The following is a 15648-nucleotide window of genomic DNA, read 5'->3' on the forward strand; positions in this document are numbered from 1 at the left end:
CAAGAGATAGAAATAAAACAAACAAACAAAAAAACCTTGGCTTGTAAAATTTTGCTGTGCTGTAATATGATACCTATATTCTCTGATAGTGATTGTCAGCCTACAGAAAAATCCTAACACCTTTGTCTCCAGGCAAATAGATAGAAAACCCCTCTAGTGTGTCTTTGGTAAAAAAAAAACTTCTTCAGGTCTGTGAAGACTAATGAATTTTCCTGCAGGAGGATAACTACCCTGCTTTTAGGTAGAGAAAACTCCAGCTCACAAAAGAGAATTCTCTTTTGTCTCTGTTCTGGCCCCCAAGCAGAGACAAAAAGAACCCCTCTAACTGCTTTCAGCTTAAAACCTGCTTTCCAGCAGCCCAAAGGGAAAAAAATATTTCCTTTTAAAATCTGTGCTTCTGGTTCAGAAAATCTCAAATTGATCTCAAAATGATTTCAAGTTAATTTCACCACTCTGCCACCATGTTTTTTACCAGCTTAGGTTACACTTTCCCAAGGTACAACCTATTTTCCTTTTTCCCTTGAACTTTATTGCTGCCACCACCAAGCATCTAACGGATATATAACAGGGAAAGAGCCCGCTTGAAACGTCTTTCCCCCCAAAATCCTCCACAAACCCTACACCCCCTTTCCTGGGAAAGGCTTGATAAAAATCCTCACCAATTTACATAGGTGAACACAGACCCAAACCATTTGCCATTAGCAGACACACACAGCCTGCCCTTCCTTTCACTGGCTGGGAGTGGGAGGGACAGCTCTGGGTTTCCACAAACCAGAGGGGACTGGCACTTTGCTCTAGCTCTTCCCAAAGGTGGATCCCAGCTGATCTCTCATGGCCTGGTCATTCACGTGCACAGGAACCTGCCCCCCAGTATCCTGGCTGACATGTCCAGCATCATATCCTTGGGAACTTGTACATTTCATGGCCTTTCTGGAACCTTTTGCCCTGGAAGATCCCAAAGCCCTTCATGGAGCGAGGGGAGCTGCTGGTGCCAGCTGCTCAGCCAGGGACGAGGTAGGCAACCGTCAGAAGAAGGCGGAAGAGGGATTTCCCCATGGGGTTCCCCACCTGGTAACCTCCCCTGGACATGTGGGGTACAGGGCTGGGTGCACCCTCAGTGCAGCCCTGCAGGCATCATCCCCATTACCTCTCATGGGGTGGAGTCGTGCCCTTGGCCTGCTCTCAGACTGAGCCCCTCATGGCTGGGTAAGTTTCCATTGGGCTGCTGTGAGTTGGCCACTCCAATTCTCTGGTGAGTGCCAAGGAGAAGGCACTTCCCGCTGTATCCGCTGCGGGTGGGGTTTTGGGTTGCCTGGGGACCCGAGAGGGCAGCACCCCAAACTCTAATGGGAATGATACAGCGGTTACTGAGCTCAGCCCGCTGGAAACACCCTGCCCTCCAGGAAGTCTCAGAAATGCCAGGTGCCATTGCTCCTGTTCTTATTGCAGGTGGGCTGCCTTGGGCATCCTGAATCTCTCCCCCAGCTCACAGGGCCCCGGGGCTCCTGGACAAAGCGCAGCTGGCCAGAGCACACCGCCCCGGCCAGGCATTATCCACAGGCAGGGAGAGGGGATTGATGGAACGTCACTGGAGCAGATCTGGGCACCGAGCCTGGCAGTTCTGATGGCCAGAGCCAGCCCTGCACCGTCTCCTGGCAGATCTCGGACTGTCCTGCTGCTGAGATACCCACAGTCACAGATCTTATCTCTGCCAGTGCCCCTCAAACCCAACCCCCTGCCCCCTGCTAGACCAGCCCTGGGCTCCTGCTTTCCCCACCACAGTTCTGCTACTGTAGCTCACCCTGGAGAACAGACTCGAGCACAGACCCGTTTGTCTCTGATGTTTTCCATGCCTCCCTTGCTCTCTGCATCTCTCTCTGCACAGAGTAACGGGCTGGCTGCTCCCGCCTCAGTTTTTATTTCAGGCTCTGGCTTTAGTCACTGGATGCCCTGGACGTGGCTAAGGAATCTTGGCTCATCTCCCTTGAAATATTTTTGGAGGGGACAGTTGGCGCAAGGATGGAGCCCTGGGCAGGTTCCCTGGACCCTTGGCCGGGGCCTGGACCCTCAGCACTGGTGAGGGACACTGGGGTATACCGGAACTAAAGTTTGTACTTGGGGTCCATATTTTTGAGCTTACCCTGCGGGCAACCCGCCTGGACAAGAACCAGGTGTGGGGTCACTCTGATGACGTGGATGTTGGCCAAGGCGGGGTGAGAGCCCTGGATGGAGATGGGGAGCAAAGATGGAGGGGCTTCACAGCCGTGGAGGGAATAACTCTTTGGGTGGTAGAGACATGGCTGGTACATAAAAACCCGCAACCCCCTTGCATCTAGAAGAGTTGAGCGAAGAGCTGGAATTGCCTTGTTTAGGCAGAGCTCACCAAAAAGGCCAGTTGTCAGGCCCGGGACAAGTAGACTGAAAAGCAGAGCAAAGCAACAGCTGGATTCAGCCATAGCCCAACAGGGTTTGGTGGGGGAACCGCCATGGGAGAGCGTACTACAACGGGAGCAGAGGAGTTCACGGCAGCCATCCATGGCAGCCTAGCGACTCCCGTGAGGCCTCCCTGTCCTAGCTGCTGGAACCGCGATTGCTGGGCAGGTGATAGACCCCCCAGAGCTGCTCATGGGCCAGAGGCCCTGATTTTCCTGAACTCCCAGAAACTCAAACTGTGAGCGAAGAAGTTGGGGAGCCATGAGGTGAGGGTGGGGGCAGAACAAACTGCGTTCAGGGTCCAACTGTTGGGACTGTGACTGATGCGCCCTGAGGTACAGAGTGATGGAAGGCGTTAAACTGTAAATATACGTCCCCAGTCAACCCGGCCCTTCCCTTCACTTTGCTGCCCCCAGCAAAGTTCATTTCTTCAAACCTCTGCAATGGTGAGTGGGTAGAGACTTGCCTGGCAAAGGTGCCCAGCGTGGTTACAGGTTCCTAGATGACTGGGGGCAGAGACAGGAAGGGCTCGACCTCGACCTGGCCCTGGTAGCTGCCGATGCTGCTGGCAGAAGGGTGGCACATACCGCAAAATTGTAACGTGCTTCCTTGAGTCCAAATGGAACAGGCTAAAGCAGGTTACCCCACCTAAACCAAGCTCCTTGCATCTCAGACCAGCACCGCTGGCCCCCTCTTGCCGAATCGCTGCCCCTTTGCTTCAGCGGTGAAGGATACAAGGGCATCCGTTTACCTTCTCCTTCTACCCGCCGAAAGTTTGTTTGGCCTGAAAGTCAGGAGCACGTTCCCCTCCCACCGTGGTTTATTCTCCAGCATGATGACCCCATAGCTTTGTGTTACCTTCGTATGTCCATGGGGCATGCATGAGGCTGGCTTACAAAGTTTAATTGACGTCAACCGAGGTGGACTGACAAATGTACGTCCTACATCTGGCAGAAACTTCTCTGCTGACCCTGCCTTTATTCAGACTTGAAAACGTGTTTTCCAAATGCACATATGCGCGTAGCTCCTCACCTCATGACAGGGCCTACATTTCACACAGATATCAATACCGTGTGCTCCTGGGATGCATTCCATGCATTACAAGACACTATTTGTGGCTAAATACCATGACAGCAGTGTGTTAGGTGCAGCGAGTTTGTCTGGACTGTTAGGAGTTGCTGACACAGGGCACTGAACCCGCTGCCAGCAGGTACCGATGGGCCTGGGTGTCACACAGTCATTGGAGGTTTTCAGGAGCGGGTTGGACCAATGTCCCTTCTTAGAATCTGTGGACGACGGCTTCCCCGCTGTGGAGTGGTTTGTGGTTGACATGTCTGGGCCACGCTACAGCCCTGTCACCGCATTCATCACCCCCAGATTGGGTCGGTGGGGGCCGATGTTCAGATCAGGGGGTCGTATCAGACAGCTCCTTAGTGCTGTCCTCCTCCTCCCCTTGGCTGACGGTGCCCTCAGCCTGGTTCTTATCCCGCTGGGCGATGTTCCCACCAACTCCCCATCCCACGCCCCCACTCACACACATCCCGGCCAAGGTGCCCACCCCAACATCCATAGCCATGCGACGCGCAGTGGCAGATCCCGCAGCAGCAGCTCCACCCACCGGTGCCAGGAGCAGCCCTCCCACAGCAACACCCGCTGAAACGGCAAATGTCTTGAAGCACTTCCTGTAGGTCTCCAGGAAGGTCTTGGCCTCCCCCATCAGCTCTTTCTCCAGCTCCGTCAGCAGGGCCTCTTTCTTCTGCCTCAGCTCCTCCTCCAGCTCCGTCCCCAGGGCCTCTTTCTTTGGCAGCATGTCTGTCTGGCACTGCCCCAGCAAGTCCCCACGACGCTCTGCGAACTGCTCGGCCATTTTGCCCGGCCTCACCTTCAGGCATTTAAGTGGGTTCCTGGAGTCGGTGTCCTGCAGTAGTAGCGAGAGAAGACAGCCAGGAGTATTAGATGTGGCAAGTGCTGCATAGACCTCCACCAAGACTGGGGCCCTTGTTGTAGAAACACCCTCCAACTGAGATCAGGGCTGCCATCGTGCCAGGATCCCACAACTCAAATTGGACCCCCCGTCATGCCAGCTGCTACAGAGACAAATCCCCCAAGTGAGATTGGGGCCCCAGGTGTGCGAGGTGCTGCACACCCCTCACCCCATGACTGAGACTGGGCCCCCATTATGCCGGGTGAGGCACAGTTCTCTGGACTGAGATCGGGGCTGCCATCATGCCAGGTGCTGCCCAGAGCCCCCAAACTGAGTTGCCCGCCCCCAAAGGTTTGGGATTGGAGTCTCTCATCTCTTCAGCCACCCTGGGAGCTGGAAATGTGAACTCCCACCTCATTCCCAAAGTCCACAGCCCGGTGGGCTGCCCGGGATGGTTCCCTGAGGTTCCCCTGGTGGGAGGCACAGCCCTCCTGTCCCAGATTCACCTTCTCCCTCAGAAACTCAGCGTGGGCTGCGCGGGCCCTGGCCAGGGCTCTCTGCATGGTGTGACACAGATAGCGCCTTCGGTAGGTCTCCAGGAAGGTCTCGGCCTCCCGAGTCAGCTCCGCCTCTAGGGACTTCAGCAGGGTCTCCTCCGGCTCCTTCAGCTCCTTCCGGCACCGCCCCAGCAGTGACCTGCGCTGCTCTGCCAAGTGCTCCGCCATTGCGCTCGGATCCACCGTCAGACAGTCGTCCATGCAGCGGGACAGGTCATCCTGCGTTGAGCCGGAGAGGAGAGGAGAATAGTGGGGTGCAAGGGGCTAGAAGGGGCGGGTGCGCGACCCCGTCTCACCAATAGACCCTCTGGCTACTGCAGAGCAACTTCCTCCACCCTCATGACCGAGATCCAGGCCACTGCTGTGCCGGGGTTGCAGTCTCCCATCTCCGCAGCCCCCTGAAAGGGGATATGAGGTCTCCTCTCCTGCCACAAAGCCCGTAACCCACGGGGTTGGCTGGGATGTTTCCCTGGGGTTCCCCTGGCTGGGGGCACAGCGACTCCCCTGGACTCACCTTCTCCTGCAGAAACTCGGCGTGGGCTGCGCTGGCCCTGTCCAGGACTCTCTGGTTGTGGAAGGTGTTGGCCATCTGTGCGGGAGGACAAGGCTGGGGTGAGCCGCAGTTTATGGGACCCCGACTCCACCTAGGGGCTGCAGCTTCCACCGCAGCAACCTCATGGAACAAGCGACATCGCTAGCCCGTGTGGTAGCTGCTTGGGGCTGCTGGTGCCAAAACTTTCAATTCGATCCCCGCAGCAGCCCAGCCTCGGCTCCCTTCCTGCTCCGACCTGCACTTTGCCCTTGTGGCCCTTTCCTGTAGCCGAGGACTTTGGAAACCCCTGTCCCAGCCGGGCTCGGCCTGAGGCGCATGCCCGAGAGAGCATGAGTGAAAGCGGCTCTCGTAGGGCTGGTGGGATTTCGGGTTTTTTTTATTGATTTCCAGGAGGCAGGTGAATCTCAGCTGTTGTTTGGGGGTGGGGGCTGGGTTAAATCTTCTTGTGGACTCTGGAACGGTCTCTGCTGTGCAGCTGTTGTGGAGTGGCTATTGTGGAGTAGTTATTCTGTTCTAGCTGGGCCGGTCTACTCCCCCCAGGCAGAGAAGCTCCCCGCATCCGATTCTCCTCACGTAGCTCCTATCGCAGCCCATCTGAGGCTGACGCCCAAGAGAACTTGACAGACGATGTCAAAGGGTCTGTCTACCCTGGGTCCTGCCCGGCTGCGGGGGAAGGCGGCGTGACTCGGACGTGGAGGGCTCGGTGAGGGCTGTGCTGGGACGCTGCCCGGCTGGCAGATCAGACCGAAGGAGCCAGGGCTGAAGTTCTGCTCAGCCGGCCCGATTCCCAGCTCCCCAGAGGCCCCGTGACGCCGGGTGGAAAGGTCCGTGCTGCCGGCCCCAGCACAGGGGGTGGGCTGGGGGGCATGGCTGGAGCACGCTGTGCCATGGTTACGCCCCACTCCCCAGAGGGGCCAGTGAACAGAGCCCCTGAATCCACCTTGTCCTGCCCCCTGCCCCTGCCACTGCATGTGCCTCCCATGATGCACCAGGGCCATGATACATGCACCAGGAGAGGAGATGCTGGTGCATTGTGGGAAATGTGGTTCATGGGATGCCTGAATCTCCTCTCTACCTCCAGCACTCAGGTCAGTCTACACCTCCCATGGTGCCCTGCAGCTTTGATGCACCGCACCCTCACCAGGAAAGGATACCATGGCGCTTGGTGGGAGATGTAGTTTGGTTGCTCTAACCTCCCATTCTCCTCTGTGGGCTGGTCTCATGGGAGGTGCAGTGCAAGCTGCGAGACCAACCCACAGAGGAGAATGATTATCTCTTGGGGAGAGGAGGGTGGTGCCTGGTACCTGCAGTGCATCATGGGATGTGTAGTTCCACCAGGGGCCCAACCCGTAGAGGAGAATGGAGAGCGTGAGGCACAAGAACTGTAATTCCCAAGAGCTGTGGCAATGGCCTTTCCACACAGGAGATGTTTGGGGGTATTGCTGGACACTCCAAGTTTTCTGCAGGAAAAACACCCCCATTTTCAGACCTGCTCTTAAAAACTCCTCTCGTTTAAACACCAACAGGAGTTGCCTGGGGAAAAACAGGATTTGGTGCTATGGGTCTCAAGGGAAAAATTCTTCTACCCTGAAGTCCGAGAAAATAAGATTTCACCCAGACTCTTTCCCAGTCACCTCCTGCAGCCTGGATCCAGCTCCCAACATTGCCCCAACCCTGACATGGACGGGTGAGGGGACACACCCCATGATCAGGTCAGAGACAGAAATGGTACCTGACAGGGAGAGGAGAAGCCGGAGCGATGGTTCTTCATGACATTAGACAAATTCTGCAAAGGAACCAAAAGAAATCATCACGTCACAGACTCCACAGGGCTTAGAAAAGCTGGGAACAGGGGGATGGCTCGTCCGGTGCTGAGATGCAGCCACCTCTGGGGTGGGGCAGCTGGGGAATTGGGGGCATTGGGGTCATCACTGACTGCAAGGAGAGAGCATCCCCTTCCTGCTCCCTCCAGCACAGCTGGCCGCTCCCCACCTTTATCTTGGCAGCGAGCTGTGTCCCGGTGAGCAGGTCCCCATGCTGGTCCAGCCGGACGTGTTGACCAGCCGAGCTCACCAGGGTGGTGACATAGTCCCTCAGGCTCTCCCTGAAATTCTCACCCATGTCTGCAAAGGGGAGAGAGACAGATGATGGTGGGGGATAATATAGGACCTGTCTGATCCCCCTTCTCTCTACCTGCCACGCACGGGCATGATCAGCGCCGCAGTCACATTGCTCTGCACATGGCAGGGGGCTTAGAGCTGCTGTCCTGGGTCCCTTACCTCTCAGCCTTCCCTCGCTCCCCATCGTGATCCGCTCGCCAGGGAAGGGCATCAGGTAACAGCGGCTGCTGCTTCTGCTCAGCGCTTCCAAGGCCTTGGGGTGTTTGCAAGGGGTCTTCGCCTCCAGCATCTGCCAGGGCCAGGGGTAATGGTTACATTGACACACAGAAACCTGTGTTAATGTCAGCCAGACCCGCTCCAGAGAGGGCCTGGAGGAGCCCAGCCTCATTTTTGGTAGACGTTGGAAGGGGGGCAGTGAACAAGGCAGGGGACAGCAGGAAGCGAAAGAAGTGTCTGTCAGTCCCAGTCTCCCCGCTCCAAGTCCCTGTCTCCCCACCCCAGGTCCCAGGCTCTGCAGACTCCTTGTCCCACTCTGCTCTGTTCACTCCCCCTGGCCTGGCTTTTCTCCCCTCCCCTTTGCAATCAAACTGCTTCCTCCTCCACGCTGCCTGGGCTCATTGAGTGTAGGGCAGCGACAGGTGCCCGGCCTGGAGCAGCAATTGCAGGGAAAGTCCAGCTTTGCGTCCGCAGCCCCCAGCTGGAGGTTGCTCCGTGCGGATGGATTCTTTGGAGACGTCAGCGGCTAAATTCACGACCAGTGTTTCTCAGCCTTGTTGTGCTCGTGACCCCCTTTGGCCTTAAATTTGGACCCCTGTACTTGAAAAAAATGGTGACTTCCACCTTAAATTTGGACTTCAGCTTCAGCTGTGGCCGCCATGGGCTGAAGCCGATTCCCGAGCCCCGGACGTCCATGGCTGAAGCATGTAATTTAGCTTTGCAGGGTCCCCTGTCGTGCGGGGCCCTGGACAAATATTCTGCTTGCCACACCCTAACTCCAGCCCTGCACTTGTGACCCCCCGCCTTCACACAACCTCCCTGCGGTTCCACCTCCCCCAGGTTGGAAACACTGGAGCCATCATCCCTTTGAGGGAAAGGCCCCATGTCCCATTCCTCCATTCTCTGAGTCCCACAGTCACCTGTCGGACGTGTCTCAGATGCTGCTTCCCACCGTCCGTTCCAAGGACCGGGGAGCTGCTCCAATCCCGCACCAGCAGGTCTAGATGCTGCAGGGGAGACAGGAGGGGAGTGAGGGTCTCTGGGGGTGAGGGGATGCTGGGTTGGGGAGAAGGTTGATGTCTGGAGGGAAGACCTCAGCCCCTAGGGAATGGGGCAGGGGGTGCATGGGGCAGGAGCAGGCTGTGGAGTGGGGGAGGGGTCTTCAGCACATGCTCAAAGTCCCCAGCCATTTGGTAGCATCGTCATCAGCCGGGTGCAGAGCCAGTAGCCCACCCTCGAAGTGCGTGGGCACTCGTCAAGGATATGCGACATAGGCTGAAGTTGGCCACAGCTACATCCCTGGTCATCAGAGAAACCCCATCTGAAGAGACGGGCCGCACAATTGCCCTGCCCTGTTAGGAACCAGCTCAGGTGCCTTGGCAGCTCGAAATGTGGTGGAGCAATGGTGGGATCAGTGATTAATGACGGTCATCGCTGACCACTCATTGCACCGAGGCGATTGCACTGTCATGTCCTGTAGTGGCAGAAATGACCCTGAAGGGCGTCTACAAGACAGGGAGGCTGGCAGGGAGCCGAAGAGGCCTGCGTACAAAGGCAGGTCGCTGTTCTCATGGATCTTGGCCAGCGGCATGACAGAGGCCCCCTCACGGTGAATATGGGGTGGTCCAAGTATTGTCAGCCGCAGCAGCGGATACCCATAACGTCCCTATCCCAATGCCCACAGGGGAGGGGTGCCGTGTGGGGATACACGGGGCAGGGCGGGTGAGGATGGTGGAAGCCGTCTCACCTGAATGGGCTCCAGTCCGTACGCTTTTCCCACCTCTTCGGCCACACGCACAAACATCTGCAGAGCAAAGAGAACGGGGGTGGGGCAGGAGTCTGGTGCATGGGAGGCATTTACACTGCGGGGTCATCCTGCAGGTGAACAGAAAGGGGCCTGATCCCCCCCATCCCCATCTGAGCCGCTCCCTCTGCCCATTGCAGAGAGCGAGGCCCAGCAAGCGCAAAACGAAGCTGGAGAGAGATGGAGATATTTTCCACGGGGTGGAAAGAGAAGTGGGATGCACCCGGCCAAGAGGGTGGTGGGGGCGGCTGTGGGATCCTGTGCCCCACAGAGGAGCAAGTCTTGTTCCAGGGTTCCCTCCTTCACTCCAGGGCGCCCTGTGGATGTGGTGGGGGGGGTCAGTGAGCCCAATGTGAGGTCTTTTCCCTGAGGGGTTCCTGAGATGTACCCTCCAACCCACAGAACCCCATTGCCTCAGGCTGACAGACACCACCAGCACTGTTTGCACTGCCCCGGCGGTGACACCACAGCTCTGCTCGCGCCTCGAACAATCTCGGCCATGTGGCGATTACTCGAGCTCTCCCTGGACTGCTCTAGCTACACGTTAACCAGGTTTCTGCCCCACTGGACCCAGGGCCGTGTGGACAGATAAAAACCCTCCCAGAGCCAACCCCTCCCCCACACAGAGAATCCCCTCTGGGGTGCGGTGCAGGGGCAGGACACGCAGTATGTCGCAGGTGGCAGTGATGTCGCTAAGGGTGAGAGGGCCAGGGGCTTGACCCGGCGGGGCTGGGGCTGGGTAAGAGCAGAGCAGATCAGGGGGCAGAGCAACCGCCCAAGGCCTTGGCCCCAGCAGACTTCCCACCGACGGCGGAGCTGGGCTGGAGGGGAGGGAGGGGTCCTAACTTTGACCCAGGGGCCGAGCTGGACACCTGGGAGCAGAGAGCCAGGCTGGGCCGTGTGGTGACAGTGCTGAATCCAGAGGCCCAAGTGACCATGGGAGAGTCGGTTTCTTTATCTGGGCCTCAGTTTCCCCACGGGACCCATGGGGAGGGATAATAACCATGTGGGGCTAACGGGAGAACCTGACCCAGTCACGTTCTGTGTCAGGCTGCCTGGCCTCACCTCCAGGTATTCAAGATCTGGGTCGTTCACCTCACTCAAAATATTCAGTATCTGCAAATAATCAGGAGACAGACAGAGCTACAGCAACGAGCAGGGACAGCCGCCCCAGGCCACTTCCCAGCCATGTCACCCGCCCCGAGCACAGCGCCCCCTAGTGCTGCACTGGAGCATTGGGGCCGGCCCAGCCTGCCAGGGAAGAGCGCCCCCTGCTGAGCCCCCGCTCCCTGCAGCACAGAGCCCCCTAGCGCCGCACTGGGGCATCAGGGCCGGCCCTGACTGCTCGGGGAGAGCGCCCCCTGCTGAGCCTCTGCCCCACACCCTGCAGCACAGCGCCCCCTAGTGCCCGAGTGAGACATTGGGGCCAGCCCGGATTGCTGGGGGAAATGTCCCCTGCTGAGCCCCCGCTCCCTGCAGCACAGCACCCCCTATTGCCACCCTGGGGCATCGGGGCAGGCCCTGAGTGCCAGGGAAGAGTGCCCCCCGCGGAGACCCCACCCCATTCCCTGCAGCTCAGTGCCCCATGCGGAACCCCCCCAACTTGGTAGGAGCTGAGCAGCATGGACAAGGCGGAGAGTTTGATGCTGGTCTCCTTGTTCCTCTCAATGTCCATGGAGCCCTCGGTGTCCACCAGCAGCACGGCCACCTGGGGGCCAAGAGTGAAAGCCCCAGGTCAGCTCCCGGCTTTGTCCAGCCACCCACGGCCCCTCCACTCCCAGAGCCTGTCCCCTGCTCCGCCCCCGTGGCCCTTGGCATCTCGTTCTCACCCACCCCAGTGTTAGCTCCCTCCTCTCGCACCTCTCCATTCCCCTCGTTATGTCTCCATCAGGTTCCCCTGGGGCTTCCTTCCCCAAGTCTCCATCCTTCCCTATTTCCCCATTGCCTGTGTTCCCAGCCCTCTCCCCCATTTCCCTTCTTCCAGCGTCCCCATGTCTCCTTCCCCCTTTCCTATGCACCCCCAACGCCCCACTCACCTTCCCGCTCTGGGTGGGGACCCAGAAGGGCTGACTCCACGCCCACACCCCCTTGGTGACTCGCTGCATGTCGGCGCGCCACTCGAACCCCTCCAGGGGCTCATCCTCCCGGCCCATCCACGACCCGTCCCTCGCGTCCTGCTGGAAAGGAACATGGAGGGACAGGGCTCAGTGCAGGGTGGAGGAGAAGACTGACTGGTCCCCCCACACCTCCAGACTGTAAGCCCTGGGAGGGGGCTGGGGGTTAATTGTACTAGGGTGGGGTGAGGAGGAATACAGGGTGATGGGTGTGCTCAGATTCTGACAGATAAACAGTCAGAGACACACAGACACGCTGCATTCCAGACAGACACAGACAGAAAGACAGACATGCTCGGGTTCAGACAGATAGACAGACAGACAGACAACGTTACCAGACAGAGTTCCAGGCAGACAGGCTGACCGACATGCAATGAGGTGTGTGTACTCCCACACACACGTGTGCAGCTCTGAGCCCTCCAGCAGGGGGCACGATGGGGCCGCTCACACCCCAGCTCACTCCTGTTCCCATTTACACTCACCGGGCTCCGGAGCCGGCGCAGCAGGTAGTTCAGCAGGAAGGATTTACCCCGGCGCTTCACCCCGACAATGGACACCACACAGACGGGGGCGTCCCCCAACCCACCCCGCTCCAGGCAGCGGCTCAGGGCCTCCTCGTCCAGGATCAGGTTCTCTTCCTCGTCCACACGCACCAGCTGCACCGGGCGCCCCGGCTCTGGCTGAGCCCCCGGCCCCTGCTGCAGGGAGAGAGCAGGGTCAGAGCTGGGACCCCACCCCTGAGCCAGCCAGTGCCCTGCTCCCTGCTGGATCAGAGCCCTGTGCCCCATTTTACCCCCTGAGCCAGCCCGATACCGGCAGCAAAGCCGAGTGGAAGCAGTGAGGTGTCTGCCCAGCAACGGGATGAGCCCGGGTGACAAAAGGGAAGGAACTAGAACTATGGATGTGGGACAGGAAACCAGACACATGGGTCAGTAGCAGCCATGACCGGGGTACAGGAAAGAAAGACAAAAGGCAGAGGTGGCGGAGGAGCGTTGTGTGTTAATGATGAGCTGGAGTGGAAAGAAATGAGAAGGGATGAAATGGGTGAAACAGAATCTTTTTGGGTCAAGATCACTGTGGGGAAGAAAGGTACCAGGGGCTCCCCTGGGAGAGTGTCTTGGGTCTGCTACAGACCCCCAGGATCCGGTTTGGATATGGATGGAGACCCCTTTCATAGTTTGAATGAAATAAATATCACTGGGAATTGTGTGATCATGGGAGACTTTAATTTTCCGGTCAGAGATTGGAGAAGTGCTGGCATCATGGCAGGGCCCAGATAATCCTGGAGGTGACACAGCTGAGAGGTTTTTTCATCAGTGACCAAAGCAACAAGAGGTGATGCCAGTTTAGATTTGGTATTGGTACGTAGCGAGGACCACACTGAAGAACTGGCTGTAGAGGACAGCCTTGGTTCAAGTGGCCATGAGCTAATTCCGTTTAACTAAATGGAAGGATAAACCAAAACAGGTCGGCAGCAGGGGATCCTGGATTTCAAAAGGGCAAGCTGCAAAAAATTAAGGGAATTAGGCAGGGAAGTGACCTGGCCTGCAAAGCTGAAGGATCTGGATGTGGAGGAGGCTTGTCAAAGATGCAGGAACTCTCTGGAGTCTGCATCCAGGAAAAAGCCCATAGGGAAGGGTTGCTGAGCAAACCGGCTGAACCAGGATTTCAAAGAGGTGATTAAGAGAAAGCAGAAAGCCTCCGAGGAATGGAAACTGGGAGGAATCCATGTCGGGATAAAATGAGAACTGCCAAAGGCCAAGCAGAATTTGAACTTGCAAAAAAATTAAAACCAATGGGAAAAAGTTCTTTAGCCTCATAAAGAAAAAGAAAACAAGGAAAGAAGAAGTGGGACCGCTAAGCGCTGAGGATGGGGTGGAGATAACAGATACAGGCTGCATGGGCCAACACCTAAAGATATGGGCATGGCCTCAGTTTTTAAGACGCATAAGGAGAAGCTTGTGGCCAGACAGCTAATGAGAACAAGAATACGGGAGTAGAAATTGTCACTGAATTGGCTGAAACAGAAACCAGAGTCAAACAACTTAATGGGTGCAAACTGAGGGGCCTGGATCATCTCCATCCTCGAATATTAAAGAAATTAGCACATGAAATTGCAAGCCCAATAGCAAGGATTTCTAATTAATCTGCAAAAGTCAGGGGTAATATCTAGGGTCCTGCCAAATTCACAGCCATGAAAAACGCCTCCCAGATGGTGAAATCTGGTCTCCACCTGGGAAATCTGTTCTTTTGTGTGCTTTTACCCTAAACTCTACAGATTTCACAGGGAAAACAGCATTTCCCAAATTGGGAGTCCTGACCCAAAAGGGAGTTGTATGTGTGTGTGTGGAGGGGGGTCGCAAAGTTATTTTCGGTGGGTCACAGTATTGCCACCCTTAATTCTGCACTGCCTCCAGAGCTGGGCAGCTGGAGAGCGGGGGCTGGTGGCTAGGCACCCAGCTCTGAAGGCGGCATCCCGCCAGCAGCCGCGTGGAAGTAGGGGTGGCAATACCATACCAGGTGGCGGCTCTGCCTTTAAAGCTGGGCTCCTGGCCAGCAGCTGCCGCTCTCCAGCCACCCAGCTCTGGAGGCTTCTCGACTGAGCTTGATAAGTTTATGGAGGGGATGGTCTGATGAAACTGCCTACGATGGCATGTAGCCCAAATGCGAGTGCCAGTAGCAAATATCCCCAACGGGCGGTGATGGGACACTAGATGGGAAGGGCTCTGTGTTACTACAGACCCCCGGGTGTCCGGCTGGTGGGTCTCACCGACATGCTGAGGGTCTAACTGATCGTCGTATTTGGGGTTGGGAAGGAATTTCCCCCAGGTCAGACTGGCAGAGACCTGGGTTTTTTTCGCCTTCCTCTGCAGCATGGGGCACGGGTCATTTGCAGGTTTGATCTAGTATAAATGGTGGAGTCTCTGTAACTTGAAGTCCTTAAACCACGACTGGAGGACGTCAGTGACTAGCCAGAGGTTCTGGGTCTATTACAGGAGAGGGTGAGTGGGGTTCTGTGCCCTGCAGCTTGCAGGAGGCCAGACTAGATGATCACGATGGTCCCTTCTGGCCTACCAGTCTGAGTCTGTGTGTCCCATTCCCCACCCCCTGAGCCAGCCAGTCCCCACTCTGGGGCCAGATCAGGGCTGGTGCCCCCTAAACGGGAAAGGCCCTGTGTCCCATTCCCTGCTCCCCTGAGCCAGGCAGTCCCTGCCCTGGGGCTGGATTGGGCCCAGAATCCCCTACAAGAGAAAGCTCCTTTTCCCCTTATCCAGCCCGTCTGGTCTCACCGACTCAGTCTCTTCCTGCTGAGGCTTGGTGATTTTCTCCACCAGGTTTTTGAGACGTGTGTCTGGGATCATCCTGTCCCCGGAGAAGGGAGCCCGGCACTCCGGGCAGAGGTGCCCCTGGACTGAGACCTCACTCCAGTGAGTCAAGAGGCAGCCCCGGCAGAAGTTGTGGCCGCACTCGATGGAGACGGGGTCGTTGAACACGTCCCAGCAGATGGAGCAGGTGACGTCCTCCCAGAGTTGCTCCATCCCCCTGATCCTGCAGGCTTGGGGAGATCCACTGGGTCAGGAGCTAGCACATGGGAACACCAGGGCTAAGATGCTAGTGCAGAGGGGCTGGGAGCCAGGACTCCTGGGCTCTATTGTTAGTTTTCACCACCCGGCTGGGTAAGTTTCCATTCGGCTGTTGTGCGTTGGCCACTCCCATTTTGGGGCAGGGCTGGCAAGTGCCTCTCTGTTTCTGGGGTTTTGGGATTCCTGGGGGCCCCGGGAGTTCAGGGAATGATACAGCCATTGCTGCCCCCCCACCTCCCAGTTCAGCCCACTAGAAGCACCCGACCCGCCAGGATGTGGGTTCAGCTGTGGGGTGAGATTTTACGAGCCGGCCAAGGGGCCTCGGAAATGCCAGCTGCAGTTG

The 15648-nt window shown here is 57.3% G+C and overlaps 1 protein-coding gene across 1 annotated transcript; it reads right to left on the reverse strand.

Moving 5' to 3' along the window:
* Positions 1-3838: 3838 nt before the first annotated feature.
* Positions 3839-15260, reverse strand: LOC141988821 (RING finger protein 112-like). Its single transcript, XM_074954820.1, has 13 exons — positions 15012-15260; positions 12204-12419; positions 11644-11781; positions 11211-11315; positions 10673-10723; positions 9551-9607; positions 8724-8810; positions 7747-7876; positions 7460-7590; positions 7200-7253; positions 5429-5503; positions 4864-5133; positions 3839-4351 (listed from the first exon to the last, which is right to left on the reverse strand). Exons 1-13 carry the CDS (start codon positions 15258-15260, stop codon positions 3839-3841), a joined length of 2076 nt encoding a protein of 691 aa, XP_074810921.1.
* Between the last annotated feature and the right edge of the window lie 388 nt (positions 15261-15648).

The sequence above is a fragment of the Natator depressus genome, chromosome 6, assembly GCF_965152275.1.
Source record: "Natator depressus isolate rNatDep1 chromosome 6, rNatDep2.hap1, whole genome shotgun sequence".
Lineage (NCBI taxonomy): Eukaryota > Metazoa > Chordata > Testudines > Cheloniidae > Natator > Natator depressus.

Coding starts and splice junctions, on each gene's coding strand:
- LOC141988821 (XM_074954820.1), bottom strand. CDS start 15,260: ATGGAGCAACTCTGGGAGGACGTCACCTGCTCCATCTGCTGGGACGTG. Junction 11,782..12,203: donor TGCGCCGGCTCCGGAGCCCG/GTGAGTGTAAAT, acceptor CCTTTCCAGCAG/GACGCGAGGGACGGGTCGTG. Junction 8,811..9,550: donor ACGGACTGGAGCCCATTCAG/GTGAGACGGCTT, acceptor TCTCCCCTGCAG/CATCTAGACCTGCTGGTGCG.